A 23102-nucleotide genomic window follows, 5' to 3' on the forward strand; every position below is an offset into this window, starting at 1 on the left:
CAGGCAGGCGGTCAGTCAGAGAGACAGGCAGGCAGGCGGTCAGTCAGAGAGACAGGCAGGCAGGCGGTCAGTCAGAGAGACAGGCAGGCAGGCGGTCAGAGAGACAGGCAGGCAGGCGGTCAGAGAGACAGGCAGGCAGGCGGTCAGAGAGACAGGCAGGCAGGCGGTCAGAGAGACAGGCAGGCGGTCAGAGAGACAGGCAGTACAACAAAGACGCTGACACACAGCGGACAATCGCTCCCTTTAAATGACCGTTAGCCAACAGCAGCCATCGTTACGTGTTAGCCAACTACCCGGATGTAACAGCACTAAACACAATGTCGGTTTAACTGTAACATACACAGCCCGGTGTTAACGGGGATAAAACGGTCGGTAATCCCGTCACCGTTGGTGAGCTATCACTAACGTGTTTATGCTCCGGTTCTGTGTTAGCTCGATGCTAACGACAGTTAGCGTTAGCTCATCGGCCTAACTGGAGGTTAGCTTCGCTGTTAGCATGTTTCTCATTTAACTTAAAGCACAACGAGACAAACCGCTGCTGGACCTCAACAGGTACACACATAACAAACACACTCACGTGTGTAAACCAGGTGAGAACTCCACCTGTAAGACTCACCGTGTGTCGGTCTGTTAGCGGCTGGAGCTGCTGATTCAAACTGAAACTCGCTCCCGCCCCCCTCGTTTAAACCGGCGCTTCCTCACAGTCGGAGCCAATCGGCGCCCGACATTCATAAACAAACTGCCTCCTGCCAACCAATGAGAAGAGCGCAGACGGAGGGAGCAGCGATGTGATTGGTCGAGAGAAACGTCCGGAAATACGTTTAACGAACACGTCACAGATTTGAGACGAACGATCCAAAAACAAACTTTTAGTGTTTATTTTGTTTATGATATAATCTATATCTATAATATATATGTATACTATAATATATATATACATTATATTACATGTATCTAGCTGATACTTTCATCAAAAGTCACTTACAATAAAGTTTATAATAATAACAACAACAACAACAACAACAACAACAACAATATTAATAATAATAATAACGATGACAATAATAATTATACAAGAATAAAGTATCATGTATTAAACCGCAACGGCATGCAGTTTGTAGTCTCATATTGTTACATAAGAAAAGCGCACAAAAATAAAAACTATATTAACCTATATGATGGAGGATGGATTTCATGCTCACCATGATCAATACTTATTTTCTATTTTAGTTTCCATCGGGCACTTGTGTTAGAAAAACTTCTTATACACTTTATTTTTTACTCTTGTACTTAATTTTGCTGTTGTATTTTACTTTTTCTATTTTAGTTGATTTTTTACTTTTTTGATATTCTTTTGTCTTAATATTTAATGAAACTCTGGAACAAGAATTTCTTTCGAGATTAATAAAGTTTTATTTTATTTTAATTTATTTTATTTAGGTGGTGGGGCAGGTCCTGTACCTCTTGCCAGATGGCATCCTGGTGAACAGATTGTGGTGGGTATTGTCTTTTAATACTATTTGGGCTCTTATTAACAATAATATTAATATGCTGACCTGCCTCAAGTGCTGCATCAGAGACGAGAAAGAATACTGGACTAAAACTACAATCCAGGTGTGTTTTGAACACATAGGTAGGTCGATCTAATGCAAGAAGAAGCAATATATCAGTTTAGTTATCGTATTAGAGAGGGTATCCTTAGTCCACACTCCAGATTAGATGGTGGCGGTAATGCACCCGAAAGCTGTTTGCCAACCGCCATAAAAAGTAAAAGAAGAAGAAGCCGGAAGTTGTCTTATTTTGAAGAAAGCAAGTTTCCGGATGTTCTCGGTAGGTTGCTAGCGCTCAGATTTAGAAGATGAACGCGCCTCCCGCCTTCGAGTCGTTCCTCCTGTTCGAAGGAGAGAAGAAGATCAGCATCAGCAAGGACACCAAAGTGCCGAACGCCTGTTTGTTCACTTTGAACAAAGAGGACCACACGCTAGGAAACATCATCCGAGCGTAAGAGGCTAGCTGTAGGCTAATGCTAACAGGCTAACAACACTAGCTGAGGCTATTTGATAATAACTCATTAAATGTCTCTCTGTCTGTAGAAATCTGTATTAAGAGTAGAATATTAGCAGGTACCATCACTGTGTATTTAAAGTATTTAGTAGTATATTTTATTAGGGTACACTAAGCTAGAGAGGTGTTTTCTGTTATTTAGTGCAGCCATGTTGATATAAACATGATGGACAGAATAATAGAAATATCGTTGTGATTGTACAGCTGAATATACAAAAACACTAGAACCTTTAAGATGTATCACAGGACCACTGGATCAGATTGGGGTTTCCTATTAAAACAGTGCTAACAGAATGCTAACGGGTATAACATGGCTTCTGATGCAGGCTGCATGCTCAATGCAGCAGCTTTTATTGTGAAAGGATCAGTCTGAGACGTCAAAGGACTAATTCACCGATATCAGGCCGATATTGACTCAAAAAGATGGATCGGTGTCAATGAAGCCCATTTATTCAAATTCAATTCTATGTTTATAACGCTACTTATACATATAGCTTATTAATTAAACACACAAATTTGCCAACAACCAAAGTCCACATTTGTTTTTCAAAACAGCTGCCTTTTAACCTTCATGAGAAACACTTCAGGTCCTGACTGTGTGTGTGTGTGTGTGTGTGTGTGTGTGTGTGTCAGTCAGCTGTTAAAGGATCCACAGGTTCTGTTTGCTGGTTATAAAGTTCCTCATCCTCTGGAACACAAGATCGTCATCAGAGTGCAGACCACACCTGACTACAGTCCACAGGTAACACACACACCTCTGATGACAGTCCACAGGTAACACACACACACATGACTACAGTCCACAGGTAACACACACACATGACTACAGTCCACAGGTAACACACACCTGACTACAGTCCACAGGTAACACACACACACACACCTGACTACAGTCCACAGGTAACACACACACCTGAGATGAGTCATCGGAGTGTCCAGCAGCTCATCATGTCTTTTATTTTGACAGGAAGCGTTTACAAACGCCATCACAGATCTCATCAGCGAGCTCTCTCTGCTGGAGGAACGCTTCAGAGTCTCCATCAAGGACAAACAGGAAGGGATCGAGTGATGCCCCGCCCCCTGATTATGATGTCACTTCCTTGTTTGATTATTGGTTTATTTTTGTAAATAAAATGATGTGATGTCACAACCTGCAGGGTTTGTTTTTATTATGTTTTTTAATTAAAAAAAAAAAACAGCATTAACAATAACAACTTTTGATCACTGTGTGTGTGTGTGGAGGGTCGTGTGGGGGGGTCAGGGGTCAGCGTCTCTCTGACCCTCCATGGCTCTTTGCATCTTCTCCACCATCCACAGAGGAACTGAGAACGGCTTCAACTCGTCCATCTTGACGTCTGGACAGTCCCTGCACACACACACACACACAGCTGTTACCACGGTAACCACATATGTGGAACCGGTTACCCTGGAGACAGAAGAGTGATGTCAGACTCACTTGTACTCATCACTGCAAGACAGATCCTGGATGTCCTCCTCAATCAGCAGGTAGGCCTGAACACACACACACACATGTGATGCGTTCAGGTGCAGCAGTGCTCTGTAGGAGAGTTCAGTGTCTTAATGTTTGTATTAATCTCACCATCTTCCCTCCTGTCGCTCTCATGTGATGTCTCTCTGCCAGCCACTGCTTATCCTTCGCATCTGCTGCATACTGAAACACAAATGTCATTTAAAGGTGTAACACACACACACTAGACGTCACATTCATACACACTAGACGTCACATTCACACACACAGGTTTACCTTAAACAGATCAGAGTGTTTGATGTAGATCCGGCCTCTGGTTCCGCCCATCCCCAGCGCCCTGCAATGACATCACAACAACACATGATGACTTCCTGTTCAACTGTTCCTGGATGGAGCCAACATGACCTGACTGACATGATGATGACATGTTTGCACGTGGTTTACATAATGATGACAATGTTAACATACATGTTAACAGAATGTTTACACGTTGTTGACATGATGTTGACTCACTTGTTGGCTCTGGAGCCGAGAACAAACGTGCTGCTTTCATTCAGTCTGGATGGATCCCACTGAAACACACACGCATTATTCAGCAGGTCACTACTTAACTGATGAATGAGTGAATTGATGGTTAGTTAGATGAACTGTAACCGGTGTGAACAGGAGTGTATTTCTAAAGCTGGAGAGCATAAGTTGAATATCTTGTTAAACCTGATTTGTGGAAACAGGCCTCGGGTATAAAACACACCTGAGTTTCATGTGTGAGTGAACTGACTCCTAACTGACTCACCTTCGGTCCTTCTCTCTTGATTGGATCAGACTTGAGCTTCACTCTGAGGACGGGACATTCACAAAGGGGGAGAGACGTCAGATGTACAGGTGATCTACCTGGATACTGATGATGATGATGTCATTGGTCTGTCAGATACTCACTGAGTGGAGAAGGTGTGAGGTCGATCGGAGGCCGCCACCGCACCTGGACGAGCTCTTCTCTGTAGACACACGATGATCACAACTTAAATATAAACTATATGTTAGTAGTTTTAATTATATATTATAAGCTGCTTAGAGCTACTGACAGTCACGTTGTTCAAAAGCTTTCTGTTATGTAATCTTTAATAAATCCCTTATTTTACTTTAAGTGAGAGAACATGTATTTATTATTAGAGTATGTATTATTTATAATTCATCCAGTTAAATTTTAAATCTGATAATAAATATAAATATGTGATAACAACTGTAGGCTAATTCAATATATAAAGGAGTAAATCATAGTGCCAGTTAGATGTTATTGTGATGTTCTGGACCTTTAATGAGGGAATGAACTCTAACTGGACCTCGTTGAATATTAACTGAAAACCCCTGACATAGTCTGTGTATAAGAAGTGGACATAGTCATCGTGACATCACTCGTTGGTTTGTAGACTGATGTTTTGAAGCCTCGAGTTCGGCAATTTTCGCCGTCGCCATCTTGGATTGCGGCCGTTTCTGTAAGTTATTGATAACTTGCTTTGAACGCTGCTTAGTCTCATTCTGACCCGTGATATTCAGTACTGGTCTGAATGGTGCAGCGACATCTCCTTGTCACCTGACTGAACGAGCAAACACCTGAAAGGTCAGAGGTGACCGTACCTTCTTGGGGACGGGGCTTCCTCTCTGACTGTAGTCTTCATCAGCAGCAGGTCTGGACCTCTGACGGGACACAAAGAGCCAGATCAGAACTGGACCCGGTTTAAAAACATGCTCCGGAGGTTCTCATTGGTCGGCCTCCTACCTTGATGGCGGCCTCTGACCGCCCCCGATTCACCTCCGCCTCTGGAAACAGCTGTTTGGCCTGGGGATGACATCATCAGAGAGAAACCATGGTTACCGCACAGAGAATACGGACACCTGGGGTCAGAGGTCAGCTGACAGGAAGTGATCTCACATGTTCCAGAACGTTCCTGCAGGCCTCTCTGATCAGCTGGTCGGTCTGAACATCGTCACCAACGTTCTCCTTCACATTCTCCGCCGCTTTCTCAAAGAACTGGAACAAACACAACAATATGAGAACATCACCGACACATCTGTTCCCACCTTCTCACACCTGGTTACAAACCAGGTTGTTTTTTTTCCGGGAGTTTCCCATGTGATTTTGTGATATTGGGCGATACAAATGAATTGAATTGACCTCTGACCTTCTGGTACTTCCTGAACACAGCCATGATGTCCTCGTTGAAGCTTGGCTGAAGCACAGCCCTCAACAGGTCCATGGACACCTGAGGATCAGTGTAGCTACACACACACACACACTTTACTTTTACTGCCTTTGTTTACTGTACTCTGAATCAGTTCTGATGTTGTTTAAATTGGCCATCAGGGTGGAAAAGCAGGACCAGCAGGACCAGTATAAACCAGTGAACCAGTACTGACCTGACTGCCATGTGTGAGCGTCGTCCTCGTCTGTGTATCTGTCTGTGTTTGATCATCAAGTTCCACGGCTTCTACAGAGTATAGATTAATTTATCAATAAAAAACAACTAATTAATGACATGAACTTCACATCAGAGAATCATTCTATGAAGTAAAACATGACGTCTAAGTTTATTTATTTTATAAAATTACAATAAATATTTTTATCAATTGATAAATAATTGTATTTTTTTACTAAAAACAACATTTACAGACTAATCAATAATGATGTGAAGCCATGACGTCATCTGAGAGACACTGACGTATTTGGAAGCACACAGCTCACGAGACATACTGTAACTAATATAATACAACTATAAAATATAGTTAATATCACATCACGTCATTTGAATAATATAATGCAATACTTTAAACTAATGTATTGAGTTCAGGTTCAGACTAGCAGCTAGCTTCGCATGTTAGCCTCCGTTAGCTGTGGTTCGTACCGGGCTCTGGTCGGTCTGCTCAGGTCCGTCCTGCACCAGCCAGTCCCGGCCTCCCTCACTGCGGTGGGCTCCCATGGTCCGGTCCGGTTCTAAACGAGCTAACTCTACAAGGCTAGGCTAACAGCAGCTAAAGCTAACAGCGGTAGATGTTTGATCTCTGGACCGGATGTTACAAAGTCCCCGGATGTTATCGTAAATTCACGCGCTGACAGACACCGAGAGACTGAGAGATGTTTACCGATAAACTTTTAATCGATAATCGACACACACTTATTGTGCCACTGTGTTTCTTCCGCTTGTGTGAAGCTAACAGTAATGTCAACCACTTTCCGGTCATTACTTCAGAATAATAGCGCAATTTACACGAATCCAAAGACACATTTTAATAAACGTGTTTTATTATTAATATTTATTATTGTTTTCAGGAGCTTGGCTAACAGATACTTCCAGCTATTGATATGTGGATGTAATAATATTAATTTAGAAGTTTCTTTGAAATAATGTCTTTTACACGAAAACTGTCATGAAGTGATTTTAAAAAATATATATAATATAGTATAAATAATTGATATAAATAATTAATATAAATATATATTATACATATATTTTATTTATAAATATAAAATAAATGTATTATATATATATATAGATATTAATAAAAAAGTTGAATTAATCTGTGGAGTTATGCAAATTATGGGATGCATAAATAATAAATACAAAACCTAATAACTAGGAGATCTTTAACTTTAATAATAATATACAATTATTAGTTATGAGGAAAGAGATTCAGATCACAACTGTTTTGTCCAGTTTATCAGATAATCTATAGAATGTTTATTCATAATTACATTTATTCTGGACTTATTACAGATCTCAGATATGAGAAAATAGTCTTAAAAATTGAAGATAAGGAAGTTATTATGAAAAAAACAATGAAGTAGTTTTTCTCAAATTCAATTATTTCTGGTATTCTTTTCAATGAAAGAGGAGATAACCTCCATAAACAGTTTAATATATTTCTAATAAGTCTTAATTATTACACCAGTGTTAATTATCTGACCCAGTTATTTGTAAAGTGTATTTGTTACTTCACCTTTGACCTTTCATGAGTGGACACTTCCCATGTGTCCTGTGGTGTCAGGACAACACGTGTCACAACATCACATGATCAGAGCGTGAGAAAGACGAGCTGGACAGGTGTGTTACTGGGTTGGATATGTTTTTTACTGGGAGAGTGAAGCTGCACTTTGTTTGCAGGCAGGAATAAAAGGACAGACCGTATTTACATTCTCCAGCTGTAAGGACTACAAACATGGCTGCGTTTTCGCAGCTGTGCAGCATCGCCGCGTGACATCACACTGACGGTCATTTCATGTTTAAACCAGACTTCAGTGGTTTCAAGCAAGACTATAAAGAAACATCGTATTCAGCAAAGACAAAACTGTGGGAGTCTTCTTGTAGTTATGACTTCTGTTTGATAAGCTTATAATCATGAGGAAGTATCTCTGAATTAAAGCTTGAAATAACTTATAATAATTACACTAAAACATTGTGTAACTTTGACCAGTTTAAGTTATAACAACATCTGTATCTCATAATTAAGAGAAAGTTCTCGTAATTATAATTCATTTTATCTCACACTTAGGAGACTTTTATTTTGTAATTATGAGATACAGATGTCACAAATACAAGAAATCTGTCATGAAATCTTTTCTCTAAATTAAGAAATAAAGTTCAATCAATTATGTGATGAATATTAATTGCGTAGCTACACGACCTTTATCTAATAAATACGAGATCTTTACGTTGTAATTATTAGACACGGATCTCAAGTACAAGACAAATGTTTTGGGATAAAAATCTCGAATCGCAACTGTTATCTTGTGATTAAAGTTCATCGTAATTACAAGAATTATATTTAGTAATTATTTTATAGAAATCGTAAAAATTTGTTTTCTTGAAATTATGAAATGCAGAAGTCATTAAGACCAGAAAACTAATTAAATTGATTGTAACTACGAGAATCCAAATCACGAGAGAACAATGTGTCTTAATTACAATAAAACATTTCCTATTTCCACCAAAAAGGGTTTTCTGGCTTTCCAAAAAATATTAAAGGGACAGTCCAACATTAGCCTAGCTTAGCACAAAGACTGGAAACGGGGAAACTGTTAGCTTGGCACCATAAAAAACAAAAACAAATCCACCTTCCAACAACTCAAACACAAAATACCAAAATGTTGGACTGTTCCTTTAAAAGAAAACTTTAAACAACTAAAACTAGAAAGTTGAAGAAACATCTCGTGAAGCGGCGACGCCATGCAGCCCAAAAGCTCTGCCTGAAAAACACATTCAGGATTTACGAACATCATTTGGAGTCCAAAAGGTTTCATGCACAACAAAAAAACCCAAATAACAAAAAAAAAAAAAAACAAGTTACTGAAAAGAGAACAGCTGAGAATTATAAAAATAATGTGGAGTATCCTGCTGGTTAGACTTCAGCATTACTGATGCATACACACGTCTACTTTGACATACAAGATATAGATTTTCTTAATAACACTTTGGTTTAGTTTAAAACAAACTATCATAAGCTGTATAATACAGATCTCCATATCTTCTTTTTTATGTTAAATTAAATCCAAAAAAAAAAAAAAATACAATTAAATTTTGTTTTGTTTTTTAAATCAATTCAAACAGCAGATGAGGAAAAATAACATCAACAGACTTCATATCAGTTTATAACTGTACAGTATCTACATAGCCGGAGACAGACGCCCCCTGATAGGACGATTCAGCCAATCAGCCAACAGACTGGATGTGTAAGAAGAACTGGATACGGCACCATTGTTGCCCGAGTAGCCACTTGGCAGTACTGCAGCCCCCCAAAAAAGCTATTTTTCCCCATAGAGTCTATGGGAAGAAGAAAAAGGCCATAGACCATCATCTTAAAAATCTCAAACTTGGAACTCCATCAACATCATTTGATCCATTAAGGATTGAATTTATAAAACTTCTCAAGCCGAGAAAGGCGATTTAAAAAATGTGTGACGTCATCACTATGTGAAGTATGTGGGCGGATCTGGGATTTGGGGGCGGAGCCAGAGGTGCATATTCAGCCGACCGCAAATCACGGAAGCTAGGAACTAAAAATGCGGCGTCTTGGTGTCCAATGTCCAGTTCTTGTTAAACATCCATGGTGTCGAGTTACGAAGTGTGAGGAGTCGCTGGTTCTTCGAGTATTCTTCATTATTATTATTAAATGCTTTCTTTTGAAGATCCGTTCCTAAACATGTTAATGTTCACTAAAATCAAACCAGGTAGCAAGTTCATGTTGTGCAAAATTCAGAGTATTAAAGTTAAAACAAATATATTTTGACAAAAAAAGTCCAAAAAAAAATAATAAAGTATTTTTTCAAGAAAAATGTTGAGGGAAAAAGAAGACATTTCCAGAAAAGGTTAGAATATATTTTTTTAGAAAGTTGACAAGAAAAATATTTTGAGGGTGAATAAGAGGAGAAAAATTGCTGCTTTATGTGGTAAACAGGGTTCCGTCTATGAAAACACAACAAGGAACCCTGAATTAACTTCTCACACTTCACAACTCACCTGGTGACAAACACACCTGGTCCAACACCTGTCACATGACACCACAGGAAGTCTGATGAGACCTCTGAGGAGTTGTCTGTCATCGTCGACCAGTTCCTAGTCCCAGTTCTGACTCCGCCTCCTTCCACAAGTAAATATGAACTCACTGCGAATGCTCCGCCGACTCCTGCCCGATGAGTTTCCCCCACAATGCACCACAAACTTGGGAGGGTTCATCCTCTGAAGGATGCGCACCGAGTACGGAGGAGGCGGGGCCTGAAGAGTCTTTCCAACTCAATGAGGAAAGACGAGTCCAATAGAAACCATAGCTGCCTTGTCAACCAATCACCAAGCCCTGTCGGTGTGGGGGACCAATCAGAAGTCTTCCAGTGACGTCACAGTTGACGTCACAGGTGAATGAAAAAAGTTTTTTTTTTTTTTATTTTTTTTTTATTGCTGGAGCTTAACTACATCTTCTAACTGGCTGTGAATGAAAAAGCTCCAGAAGCTCTGACGTCAGAGCTTCGACCAATCAGAAGAGCTGATGTGTGAGGGGAGACGGTGAAAGCCGACAGAAAGGATCAACTCTGGTCCAGAACCGCATTGTGGGTAAGTGGACAGATGCTACAGGTGTTGGTGAGGGACAATCTGAAGAGACGAGACGACGATCAAAAAACAGAGAAACTTTACACAGGCGAGGGGGCGTGGTCACACTATAAGCCCCACCCCCATTACACGGCAGCCATCTTTTCTTGAGGACTTGTGCTGCTGCTACTGCTGCTGCTACTACTAGTACTACTGCTGTTGTTGTTGTTTGTGGTGGTGGTGTTGTTGTTTGTGTTGCTGCTGTTGGTGGTGATGGTGGTGGTGGTTGTTGTGTTGTTGTTGTTGTTATCGTCAGGACCACCAGGGGACATCACCCCACTCTGCGTCCTATCAGCGGCCTTGGGGGCGGAGTCTTTGTCTCCGGGGGTAATGGGGGCGGGACCAGGAGAGGCCAGGGTGGCGGGGCGAGAGGGGGAGGGGCGGTACGCTGCCATCAGCTCGGCGAGACGCTCCGGAGTCGGCGCCCACTTCGCAAAACCGGCGTCATTCTGAAGGAAGAGTACCGCAGTACCGTGTACCGCCCGGTAGTACATCTCATCTCTGGAAATACACACAGATACACAAGAGTTCAGATGTAGTAAAATCTACTCCCTGCATGGACATACATGAGAGAAAAATACAGAGCAGTAGAGTGCAGTATTAGTACCTCTTAAAGATATGTTGGCGCCGAGGCCCTGCTGTGTTTCACGTTTGTATGTTTTTATGGTGGTGGATAATTTAGTTTTTTAATCCACACAACAATAGATTTATTTTAGGGTTCCAGACTGATCTACAACTCATCAGTGCGTGTCTCCTTTTGTGTACAAGCAAACTGTTTTTATTAAACACAAACACCATAAAATAAAAGATTGAATATTTCGTTAGATAGAAACATGTTGTGAATCTGTTAAATCTGAAATCTGCCAGCTATCTATCTCCCGATCAAAACCCATGTTCATACATGTGGTACAGTGCAGTAACAGTACCTCTTGCAGATGTGTTGACTCCCAGAGCGATACTCGTGTTCGAAGGCCGTGATGTTCAGCTGGTGACGGAGGAATCGACTTGCTTCCATGCGGGTCAGAGCCGGGGTCACGGGGTCACGCCACTCGGGGACGAAGACGATGAAGGACAGCGGCTCAGAGGACTTGTCCAAAAGCTCCTGGTAGACAGAGACAGACCATAATATGTTTGACCGTCATCTACAAGACCAGTGTAGACACCAGCACAGCCTGGTTTAGACCCAAACAAACCAGTTTAGACCCACGCAGTAGGGCTGGGCGGTATACCGGTTCAACCGGTATACCGGTTGAACCGGTATACGATATGAATTTTTCATATACCGTCATACCGGCGCACAGCTGAAACAACTTCTGTCACTCTTCGACAGGCAGCAAAATATATTCTTCGCCACTGGAAGCACTGTGGTCGGAGCTAGTTGTCTTAGCTGTATTGAGAGGGAACCCTAGTCATGGTCATAACAACAATTAACAACCCACAACTAACGCTCTTTAACAGGGCAAAACACCACGACACAACAGTTTGTGACAGATAAACAATTTGTAGCACTAATAATTGTACATTTATAAAATTTCACTGCCGAACTGCATGCTGGGTACTTGTTATAAATGTACGTTGGTACATAGACGGTGATAAGAAGCTGTACATGGAGGGGCTTCTTCTTTAAATTCCATTGGCGAATCGCAACCAACTTGCATAGGTGCATACCGCCACCTACTGTACCGGAGTGTGCATTTATAAAGAAATAAACCTAAACAACACCTACTAACAACTAAATCCTACGGTCTAATCCCGTTTCTTTCCATGGAGGGGCTTAGGTGAAGGAAACAGGAAGTGACGGAACGGAAGACACGCCACACAAACAGCTGTTCACCGCTCGCTGGCCGGCCATTTCTTTTCGGCGTTAATTAATTAATGATTTAACGTGGGAAAAAAAATACCGTGATATACCATGAAACCGCCAGAATCTTACAAAATACCGTGATATGCATTTTTGGAGCCTTACCGTGCAGCCCGGTTTAAGACCCCGCACAGCCCGTTTTAAGACCCCACACAGCCCGGTTTAAGACCCCGCACAGCCCGGTTTAAGACCCCATTGAGCCCAGTTTAAGTCCACGTACAGCATAGTTGAAGACCCTGCTGAGCCCAATTTAACCATTCAAACCGGGACGGACCAGTACGGTAAAACTAGTATATAAAATATTGGACGGACCTCAAAGTGTGTCACCATGATTTCCATCAGCTCTTCACAGAACGGAGGGTTGGCTTCAAACGAGCCGCTGACTGGACGGAAAGACAGGAATGGCCTGAGAACACACGCACGCACGCACGCACACACACACGCACGCACGCACACACACACACACGCACACACGCACACACACACACACGCACACACACACACACACAGGGTTAATAATTCTGTAATACTACTATAAAGTTTTGAAAAAGGAGGCTGTGCTTTAACAATGGGATTCACGATAGAGTACTAAACCCAAAGTCCAACGAGCATACTCCAGAGATGGAGTAGAACCTCTCAGGTACAGACAGACAGAGTTTAGAGGTGTTAACACCCGTCTCACCCTCTGGATCCGAAGAAGCCGTCGATGTCGGGGAAGGCGGAGCCAAACTGTTTGAAGTAGCAGTTGAGCGGCGAAGCGAAACACTCGAAGGAAACTCCAAACTGTCGAATCAACGCCTCGAACACCGGCACCGGCAGAGCCCCCTGCAGACCCGTCCCCTCGTTAGCGCCGCTGCCAAACATCACCTGGACAAACACACACAACTCATTAACTCACCAATTACCAGAGTCGTTACCAAACACATACCCCAATTGGTTAACAGAGAGTCAGCTGACCTGGTATCTCTTGAGGAGGCACCAGACTCTGGACAGGAACTTCTCAAAGCGAGGATCGTCTATACAGCTGTACCTGTACAACAACTCCTGGAGACACAGACAGACAGTCAGAGAATATGACAGACAGACAGACAACATCAACACAAACTTCAACAGTCTCTCACAGAACACCCACATTAAGCAAGCGTATATATATTATTGTTTATTTTATGAATCGTTATCTTGTTCTTTCTCTGCATAATCACATTGGTATTTGACACTTTGACAATATTGACCTTGTTACATTCATGCCAATGAAGCACATTGAATTGAATGAGTCAGACAGAAAGACGGACAAACACACAGAAGTACGCCGAGACAAATTTACGTTTCACTAAAACAATGTCACCTTCTGCTGGTGGACTTTAGCTGCTGAAAGTGCAATGGAACTAGCTTAACTTCTTGAATACTGAGCAAAAATATCTCCCGTTTTATATTTGATGACTAAGTTAAAGTTAAATTAAGTTAAAGTCATAAACACATCCTGAACACTTCCTCCATGTTTACCTGCTTGCGTCTGCACTACTTGATCCTTTTCTTAAAATTGCTTTTAAGCTTCTGTCAATCAAACTCAAGACTTCCTGTAGAAGTTTCCCCGTTAAAGTTTTAAGTTAAGTTAAATCGGCACTGACCAGTTTGCTGAAGTGTCCTCTGTTGACTTTGACCATCTCTCCTCTGAAGCGTAGACAGGCCACGTCGTTCTCAAAGTGCAGCTCGACTCGGGGGAGGGGCGGCGAAGGCAGCGCCAGACGCACCGGGTAACAGTAGACCAACCGGGACTGCTGGGGGGACACACTGGCCTCTGAACAAACACACAAACAACAACACATTATAAATGATCTCCGTCCAGATGAGCATTTTAGCGAAATAATCTCGGTGCATACTACCACCTCTAAAAAAAAAAAAAGCATATCACATGACTATTCATGTACACTGGGTACGCTAAAATAGCTTACCTCCTGCGAATGTGTGGCAGTAGCAGCATTATAAAATGCAAAATAAACCGCACAATAGCTGCCAACGTAAACAACAAGTGTTTTAATGCGGAAAAAGGGGCGGGACGAATCAGGGAATTACACGTCATGACTGATGAGACCCAATCAAGACGCGAACTTATGCGTTTCAAAACGTAGTGGTGTGGTTGTAGCCTCAGGTGTGTGTGTCTGTGTACCAGTGGGGGGGTCCTGCAGAAGACTGAGATGCGTCTGTCTCATCCGGCGGCTGTACTCTGCAGACAACTGGTAGATCTTGGAGCAGATTCCCTCCACAGAGTCTTTGGCGACAGCGGTGAGGTGAGGACCACACTGTTGCCTCAGGTGCTCCAGACGGTCCTACACGCACACACACACACGCAGAAACTACATTACATCCTGGCACAGTGAACTTGTCTTTATGGTGTATTCGACTCTAAATGGACCATAATTTACTAAATGAACATCATGCTGTATTGAAGAAGACTTGAAACTAGAGATTGAGACCATAAACTCATATTTACAATGTTTACTGAGGTAATAAATCAAGAGAGAAGTAGAGTCATTTTCTCATAGACTTCTATACAACCAGAGGAGTCGCCCCCTGGTGGACATTAGAGAGAATGCAAGTTTTAAGACACTTCCGCATCGGCGTTACTCGGCAGAACCGGAAGATTGCCGCCTGTTTGGAGCCAGGTAAGTTCGTCATGAAAACAGCCTGAGACGACACGTCTTGAGAAGAAGAATACAGTATGAATCAGGGTCAAAGGTTACCATGTAGTCCTCTTTGCTGGCGGAGTGATCTCGGCGAAGCCAGCTCATGGTGTCTTCAGCGTTCCACTTCACCACCTTCCTGCTCTCTGGACTCGCATTCCTGCACAGATCAAAAGGTTAATATAGCAGCAAACAATTATTAGCTATGTAAAGATATATTGGTGTTGATTGCTTGATGTGTTGTTGGGTGCTAAAATGGATATTGCATACATTTGAGAAAATAAATTGTGATTGATGGCTCTAGCGAGCTACAATATCAGCTAAGCCTCTCAGAGATGGAGAAACGATGTTGCTAACAGTTTAGCTTAGCCTTCTGCTAACCTACTGAGCTATCACGGCTGCTGCACCACTAAATTAGCACGCTAACTAGCCGCGGTCTGGCTACTTAGCTAACTTGCTAATTACAACATGCGTTCATGCTACACTGGTTACAGAATATGAGCCCAACATTGGGGCTGATGTGTAACGGTCCCGCTGCCTCACTCCTCACCCGCTATGAGGTTACTTCGCTGGGAGGAGGGCAGACGGGAGCTCCGGAGTCTAGCTAGCTATCTAGCCAGCTCAGGAGATGGACTAGCTAGCTAGCTAACTAGCCCGCTCCAGAGATGGACTAGCTAGCTAGCTAACTAGCCCGCTCCAGAGATGGACAAGCAAGTTAGCTAACTAGCCCGCTCTGGAAATGGACAAGCTCGCTAGCTAACTAGCCAGCTCTGGAGATGGACAAGCTCGCTAGCTAACTAGCCAGCTCTGGAGATGGACAAGCTCGCTAGCTAACTAGCCAGCTCTGGAAATGGACAAGCTCGCTAGCTAACTAGCCAGCTCTAGAGATGGACAAGCTAGCTAGCTAACAAGCCAGCTCTAGAGATGGACAAGCTCTCTGGGGCTCTAGTCTGGTCAACAAAACTTGCTACCCAGCGTTAAGTAACGTGTTCATAGAATTATTCTGCCTCCACCAGCACTACGCCCACAAAAATAAGTCATCATGTCTCGTAACAGAAAAGGGGTCGATAGAGCTCCTTTTAAAAAAGGTCAAAGGTTAGTTCATCATCAGGATAAAGCTCTGATTGGTCCGCTGTTAACCTACCTAGAGTCAATCATCTTCTTGGCAGCTTCAGCGTATTTAAACAGCAGCTTCCGGGCCTCCTCTTTGTACTTGATACGTGCCAACCTTTAGACACAAACGCACAAATAACAACACATCGTCACTATGAAAATAAATCATAACAGGTAAGATGAAACATTGACATAACAGAAGGTTTGAAGTAACTGACTGACAGACAGATAGGTACCTGATGGGAATGTCGTTCATGATCTCTCTGAACATGGATGGGGAGATGACGGGGTCGCAGTCACTCGGCAGTAAGGGGTCGTGGCCTTTGTCGATCACTTTCCTCTCCAGCAGCCAACGGTTGAACGACTCCCGGGGCGGATCAATACCTGAACCACAGACAGACTTACAACTTGTTCATGGACTTTCAGAAGGTAACAACAAACAGCAGCTTTCTAAAAGTTTATTTTTTCCTCTGTTTTAGTCATGCGACATTCATTTCTTCATATTTATTTGGGACGGTGGTCCTCTGAATATTTTAGAGAGAGCGAGAGAGGATTCAATTGATTTTGTGTAACCTAAAATCACAAATTTGCCTCAGAGGGCTTTACAATCTGTACACATGTGACATCCTCTGTAGCCTCTAATGTCCACTGGCACCACCAAACCTCCATTCTTCCACCATCTATTTTTTTGTTTGTGCAGCAGTTCATAGCGGAAGTGTACCGCCTCCCGTTTTAAAAAAAAACATCAAACTGTTGTTGGATGAGTTCTGGATTGACCTCCAGAGACCCAACGTACCTTCTCTCTGGTGACACAGCTCGTGGTAGTGTTGCCGAAGTTTGGTGACCAGCTGAGCTCTCAGCAGCTCCATCTCAGGGTGGGGGGGCAGCAGGTGGTTGGCGGGGGGGTGCTCTCTGATCACCGCGTTGGTCTGGGCGTCCAGATCCCAGTAAATACTAAAAACAACAATAAACAACTTTAACAACAAAGATTAAATCTAATAATTATCACAATATATATTGAATAATTATGAAGAACGAGGAAGATTTTGTCGTGAACATTTTTCTTGGATTGTTTTGTCAGCCAGCCCGAAAATGCTATTAACAGAGAAGCTAAGGACGCTGACAGGGAGAGGCGTGGCCTCAGCACTCACACAGCTGGCCTGTATACAGCAGGGGCGGGGCTTGGCGTTGTGGGTGTGGCTGGTTGGGCCGGTTTGTCCTCAGGGGTGGAGTTCCAGGGTTTGACCCCGGGGGTGCTGGGAGAGATGGGGGTGGTGGGCTCCATCTGGAAGCAACATAATATGATGTTAAATAAATTAGATAATATTTTATTTGATCTCAGTTTCCCCACAATCCACTGCACACCGGTCACTCGTTTAACTGTCATGAACCGATCCAAGAGCGTTTTTTTTCTTCTTACCTTGACTCTTTTGATGTTGTTAGGCGCCGCCCCCTGCTCCTCAGAGCTCCTCCTCTTCCTCTGACCATTACCTAGATTACTGTCTCCGCCCTCTGCAGGAGCCGCATTCAGACCTAAAGGATCAGACTGCAGACAGACAGACAGACAGACAGACAGACAGACAGACTCAGTTCTAAACTACAAACGAACTGTATACACTATGTACCATACAGTGAGAACAATAAAAAAAATATGTGTTCACATACTAAGATTCTAATGTTTGTTTACATTTTCAACAACTAACTTCCTGTTGTTGTTAAACGACTGCATGTGTTGTACCCCTGAAAAAGGGGGATAAATAATCACGAGAGTGATGTGATGTTTTTCCTCAGCAAAGACTTTACTGAAATCCTTGTACAAAAAATACAATCATTTACACAGGAAGAGATTTACAGGAGAGTAGAGAGTACATATGCTATTTATGTTCAACACTATTCAAAATATTACTTCAGATATTTCCCCTAGCACAAACTAGCTTACATTCAGTACTGTTAAAACTCTCAAAGTGCATAAAACATATTCTACAGATAAAACAAATAAAATATCACGACTAAATATTACCGTCTGTGTACATGTAAATTCACAAAATGGTGGCAGTAGACGCAGCTACTATTACACCGTCAACACGCAGGAACTCACGTAAGTTACACACACTACAGTACTCTCGGTAAAACTTAGTTCTAAAGTACCCAAAAATGTAACAACATTCTCTTAAAACGTATGACCATGTTAGCAGATTCATACCGACATGTTAACGCTGTTTAAAATCCACAACATACCTGAAAAAGGGGGATAAATAATCACGAGAGTGATCAAGAGTGTGATGTTTTTCCTCAGCAAAGACTTTACTGCAATGAGGAAAAAGATTGCGATTTCCCCAAGATATGTGGGTGGAGACCAAAGCAATCGATCTCAGACTCAAGATCAAGACCACTATGTAGATCAGTTTAACACTATGTACCTCAAACTACACAATTCAGAACAAAGCAAACGATGCAAGAAAACACAATCTTATTATTTCCCTTAATTTATAAAAGTGCATATTTTCCAACTTGTCACACATGCACCCGTCCTTTCACCTCACACATTAAAAAGGAAACAGTGACATTACTCACGATGACATCATGCTGACCCAGCACTGGGACCTCCCACAGGCTCTGATTGGTGAATCTGTTGAAATAATACGGTCGGTTCTCCCTCCGAGACCAGCACTTAGACCATCCAGCCTGGACCAGTTCATCTGTCAGACAGACAGGTCAGAGAGGGAGACATAAAGAGACAGGTCAGAGAGAAACACCAGCACTGAGAGCATCCAGCCTGGACCAGTTCATCTGTCAGACAGACAGGTCAGAGAGGGAGACATAAAGAGACAGGTCAGAGAGAAACACCAGCACTGAGACCATCCAGCCTGGACCAGTTCATCTGTCAGACAGACAGGTCAGAGAGGGAGACATAAAGAGACAGGTCAGAGAGAAACACCAGCACTTAGACCATCCAGCCTGGACCAGTTCATCTGTCAGACAGACAGGTCAGAGAGAGACAGGTAGAGAGACAGACAGGTGTACCTGGGAGCTCAGGTGGTTTGGAGGTGGTGGACGGAGAAAGGGGCGGTTCCTGAGAGGAGGCGGAGCCAGAGGGTGATGGCATGATGGCCGCCTCCCCTTTCACCGATCCCTGGCTGTCATTGGACATCTCAGCTGCTCGTCAGAATGACATCGACCTGCCTGGACAGGAAGACACACTTTAATATCTTTCAAAATAAAACAATGGTGATATCTTGGATTTATAATTTACGATACAAGAACTACAGAATGAGAAAACATATGGTTTCTTTTGTACATAAAGCCGTCACATGATCAAACATATCTGATACGGATCACCATCAATAATGATAAATATCGTTGGGTTCTGCTCCAGACACTCATGTGCAAAGGTTTCAGATTTTCTTCATTTGATTGAAGCCAATAATAAAGTCTTAAAACTTGCATTCTCTCTACTGTCCATCAGGGGGCGACTCCTCTGGTTGTGTAGAAGTCTATGAGAAAATGACTCTACTTCTCTCTTGATTTATTACCTCAGTAAACATTGTAAACATGAGTTTATGGTCTCAATCTCTAGTTTCAAGTCTTCTTCAATACAGCATGATGTTCATTTAGTAAATTATGGTTAATTTAGAGTCAAACAGACCATAAAGCAGGGTATGCTTTAGGACAGGGCTACACGGTGATTGACAGGTCTCTACCAGAGACGTATATGGCAGCTCTAAGTCACTCCTCGCATTTCAAAAACAACATGGCGACGGCCGTAATCCAAGATGGGGACGGTGTAATTGCCGAACTCGAGGCTTCGTAACATCAATCCACAAACCAATGAGTGATGTCACGATGACTACGTCCACGATGACTACGTCCACTTCTTATATACAGTCTGTGTGGTTTCAATTATAACACATCATGATAACATTATAATTTACCTTCAGCCAGTACCCATTTTCACTGAGCAGAGCCTGAAGGCATCATAATGTAACTGAAGTGAACCTTTAATCGTTAGCCGTTAACTAAGATTTAAAAAGGTGCAGACAAGAACAGTCTGGTTGTCCGGACCTGCAGCAGACATGAATTGTTAATAATCAATATCTTACACGCTCACAACACATATTATTCTCCATTTAACTCAACATGCTATAGTGATGCTTACATGTAAACTCACATACTTAGTTATTTAGCATGTTATTATTAATCAGGGATATTCAGGGATTAATTCGTCTTTTTCCCCTTTTTAAAAGTTATTAGAAGAAGTTTATTGTTGTAAAACTAGTTTTAATGAGAAACGTTACACTGATGGTGTGTGATGTTATAGAACTCTTCTTGGTATAATAGCAAACTTAAATCCGATGAAAAAGGTCTTCCAGTATTGATTGATTGATCCGAGGATTACCTGCTTTAATCGTAAACAGATTATCTTTTATTTTGAAAAACCGACGGGACATTTGTCTCCGTTTGTGACATTTTATATGTCGAAAGGTTTGTAGATTAACGAGATAAAACAGATGAATAGAAATAAATGAATACAGATAAATCCAAGGAAAATAATCAAATGAATCGAAAATAGCGACAGATTTGACGTGAGCACGCTGATCACGGACCGTCAGAATGTGGCGGCAAACGGACCGTTCAGTTTAAAATCAGATTTTTTAAATAATCAATATTTTAATCAAACACATTGTCTGTGTACATGGAGTAAAATGAAAGCGGCTGTGCGAATTCATTAAATAATCGCGATGTTTTCCTTCTCATACGCAGGAACGAGCGCTGTGGTGGTAACACGCATGCGCAGCCTGGGCAGGCTTTTCCAAACAAACACGGAGGAGGAGAAGAAGAGGAGGGGGGTGAAAAAGGAGAGGGGGTGTGAAGGAGGAGGACAACACAAAAGCTGCGGCTGAAGACACGGACACACCGGCTCTCAGTGTCGGTCCACAGCCGGTCCGAACCGGGCTAAAGTTACTTAAAAACACAGAGAGGCGAACGGGGACGTCTTTTTAAGTCCCGTCCCGCCATTAACGGCCATTTTGCGCTACCCGACCGGTCTCCGCTCAAAAGCGACAGCTGCTGTTTAAGGCGCCACTTCAGACAAGATGGCGGACACGCCCCTGCCACAGCGCTGCGCGTCCTGCACATCATTTCTGGTCTTTACTACAAACTCAGCCGCCCTGCGCGCGGGTAATACGGCTCATCTGAAGGCCGAAACCTTCCGCCGCGTGTCGGTCCCGTCGGAGCGGCTCCGCACGGCCGCCTGCCCTTACCTTGACTGGTTAAATTGCGGAGAGTCGCGGGTTCTGTCAGTTTGTTTCGGGTCCTCCGCTCCGCTCCCTCCCCGCCTGCTCAGACATCTTTACAGGGACCCGGAGTGAGCCACTGCGCAGGCGCAGCTGGTGTCCCGCTTCCTGTTACGATACGTCCTGCTCCCGCCGCCATCTTGAGCAGGTCACTTCTCCACGTAGCTTCTACGTTTGATAAAAAATACAAATGTTAATACATTATTTATTTGATGGAATAGTGTTAACGGTCTCATACTATAAAAAGCTTAATTGTCTTCTTTATTTATTACAAAACGGGTCTAAAAGCTTTATAAATAATGTGAAAGTATCAAAACACTTAATTCATAGAGAAATACACATATTTCAACTAACCGTGGCATTATTGGCATGAACATTTCAGAAAAAACTGTTTCCAAAGCATCAAAATAAAAAAAGTAAACAATAATATTAATAGGAATATTAACACAACATAAACATGACATTACAATTGTTGTGTAATGATATATTTACAGTATTACAATTACATTTCAACAAACTACCTCACGTGGCATGTTGACACATATTGGGCAGCAAGATAAAACTGAGTTGGATTTTTCAAAATAAGTGTTCCTTATTCTGTCAATTCATTATATCTTTTTAGAACCAGATAACATTATGATCTTCCAATGTATTAAATAGTCTTCTTTACATTGTGTTATAATTGTAGTTTTACTCTGATTGGTGTTTGGAGAGAAGTGTTGTTGCTGAAACCCAAAATACAAGAATGAACCTGGAAATGATGCTTTAAGAAAGTTTTCATAACATCAAATCAAATAAAACAAAATATATTTATACATAATAGATCCTATAAATATCTTTAAATAATCTTATGGATCTTTAAATCTCAACCTTTAAATGAGCTGTGTGTAGGACAAGTGATGAGTTTGCAGATTGCATCAAACTCAACTTTCAACCTTTCCAAACATGTCGGAGAACAAAGGTGTCCTTCAGGTAAAATAAAAAAGCCACTGTTTGGTTTGTCCTGTCTGGGCTCCTGTAGAAACATGGCAGTGGAACATTATATCCTTATAATTGAACATTTGATCAGATCGTCACTGGCAGACAAATAGTTTTAAAGAAATTGGTTAAAGTGTGAGTAAAAACACATTAATTGAAATGTTTTTGGGTCTCTAATAAAGAGCAAATCAATATTCTATGTAGGGTATATTTTATTTTATTCATTCCTATTTGTTTTCCAATCATTTATATTAACGTGTGCTTTTGTTTCCAGTCCCCAGACGGTGCCGTTGCTGTGTTTGTATAACATTTTATAATATTACAATTAAGTAAATTGTATATAATGTGTGTGTGTGTGTTTGAAACAAGTCCAGAATTCAAACTGCAGACATATTTGTTTATTTACTATAATTCTTATTCGAACAATCCAAGGAGAATGAATTCAAGTATAATTAATTTTTTCAGGTTTTCAGACGTTTTTTTTTTATT

At 41.9% G+C, this 23102-nt stretch overlaps 4 protein-coding genes across 8 annotated transcripts in view; 1 reads left to right on the plus strand and 3 right to left on the minus strand.

Annotated features, from left to right (window-relative positions):
* The window catches only part of ube2c (ubiquitin-conjugating enzyme E2C), a 3195-nt gene extending 2505 nt beyond the window's left edge, over positions 1-690 (minus strand). The window contains exon 1 of one of the 2 annotated variants that reach the window (XM_031849814.1): positions 617-690. The gene's annotated coding sequence lies outside the window, so the exon portion shown is untranslated. The remainder of the gene's footprint in view (positions 1-616) is intronic. The other variant, XM_031849823.1, reaches the window with a different exon arrangement.
* Positions 691-1815: 1125 nt separating this feature from the next.
* polr2j (RNA polymerase II subunit J) lies at positions 1816-3218 on the plus strand. The gene is made up of 3 exons (XM_031855727.1): positions 1816-2001; positions 2698-2806; positions 3032-3218. The coding sequence occupies exons 1-3, from the start codon at positions 1859-1861 to the stop codon at positions 3131-3133; spliced, it is 354 nt and encodes a 117-aa protein (XP_031711587.1). The 5' UTR covers positions 1816-1858; the 3' UTR covers positions 3134-3218.
* A 25-nt stretch (positions 3219-3243) lies between these two features.
* On the minus strand, positions 3244-6951 carry LOC116388096 (deoxynucleotidyltransferase terminal-interacting protein 1). Its single transcript, XM_031855715.1, has 13 exons — positions 6454-6951; positions 5969-6039; positions 5734-5830; positions 5484-5582; positions 5331-5390; positions 5189-5248; positions 4490-4548; positions 4347-4389; positions 4067-4125; positions 3830-3890; positions 3665-3736; positions 3521-3576; positions 3244-3430 (listed from the first exon to the last, which is right to left on the minus strand). The coding sequence occupies exons 1-13, from the start codon at positions 6526-6528 to the stop codon at positions 3322-3324; spliced, it is 921 nt and encodes a 306-aa protein (XP_031711575.1). The 5' UTR covers positions 6529-6951; the 3' UTR covers positions 3244-3321.
* A 1783-nt stretch (positions 6952-8734) lies between these two features.
* Positions 8735-21716, minus strand: pcif1 (phosphorylated CTD interacting factor 1). Of its 4 annotated transcripts, XR_004212929.1 has the most exons (17): positions 21603-21716; positions 19366-19524; positions 18916-19040; positions 17762-17887; positions 17493-17626; positions 17138-17295; positions 16578-16725; positions 16373-16456; positions 15289-15388; positions 14715-14874; positions 14176-14345; positions 13505-13591; positions 13230-13414; positions 12860-12953; positions 11613-11788; positions 10063-11187; positions 8735-9758 (listed from the first exon to the last, which is right to left on the minus strand). XR_004212929.1 is itself a non-coding variant. In XM_031851905.1 (16 exons), exons 2-16 carry the CDS (start codon positions 19490-19492, stop codon positions 10773-10775), a joined length of 2289 nt encoding a protein of 762 aa, XP_031707765.1. In that variant the 5' UTR covers positions 19493-19524; positions 21603-21716; the 3' UTR covers positions 9879-10772. The 4 variants fall into 4 exon arrangements, 3 of the variants coding, with proteins under 3 accessions (XP_031707765.1, XP_031707772.1, XP_031707786.1); XM_031851905.1 differs by lacking the exon at positions 8735-9758 and having other exon boundaries at positions 9879-11187; XM_031851912.1 differs by lacking the exons at positions 8735-9758; positions 21603-21716 and having other exon boundaries at positions 9879-11187; positions 19366-19809.
* Between the last annotated feature and the right edge of the window lie 1386 nt (positions 21717-23102).

This window comes from Anarrhichthys ocellatus, unplaced genomic scaffold (assembly GCF_004355925.1).
Source record: "Anarrhichthys ocellatus isolate YVR2014 unplaced genomic scaffold, GSC_Weel_1.0 scaffold1, whole genome shotgun sequence".
In the NCBI taxonomy this organism is placed as follows: domain Eukaryota; kingdom Metazoa; phylum Chordata; class Actinopteri; order Perciformes; family Anarhichadidae; genus Anarrhichthys; species Anarrhichthys ocellatus.

Excerpts from the sequence above, each read along its gene's own strand:
- LOC116388096 (XM_031855715.1), bottom strand. The coding sequence starts at position 6,528 with ATGGGAGCCCACCGCAGTGAGGGAGGCCGGGACTGGCTGGTGCAGGAC. Across the intron at positions 4,390-4,489 it reads CCTCACACCTTCTCCACTCA|AGTGAAGCTCAAGTCTGATC; the intron begins GTGAGTATCTGA and ends TCCCGTCCTCAG. Across the intron at positions 3,737-3,829 it reads AACACTCTGATCTGTTTAAG|TATGCAGCAGATGCGAAGGA; the intron begins GTAAACCTGTGT and ends TTTGTGTTTCAG.
- pcif1 (XM_031851905.1), bottom strand. The coding sequence starts at position 19,492 with ATGTCCAATGACAGCCAGGGATCGGTGAAAGGGGAGGCGGCCATCATG. Across the intron at positions 14,875-15,288 it reads CCAGCAAAGAGGACTACATG|GACCGTCTGGAGCACCTGAG; the intron begins GTAACCTTTGAC and ends GTGTGCGTGTAG. Across the intron at positions 13,415-13,504 it reads GCCTCCTCAAGAGATACCAG|GTGATGTTTGGCAGCGGCGC; the intron begins GTCAGCTGACTC and ends GTGTTTGTCCAG.
- polr2j (XM_031855727.1), top strand. The coding sequence starts at position 1,859 with ATGAACGCGCCTCCCGCCTTCGAGTCGTTCCTCCTGTTCGAAGGAGAG. Across the intron at positions 2,002-2,697 it reads CTAGGAAACATCATCCGAGC|TCAGCTGTTAAAGGATCCAC; the intron begins GTAAGAGGCTAG and ends TGTGTGTGTCAG. Across the intron at positions 2,807-3,031 it reads CACCTGACTACAGTCCACAG|GAAGCGTTTACAAACGCCAT; the intron begins GTAACACACACA and ends TTATTTTGACAG.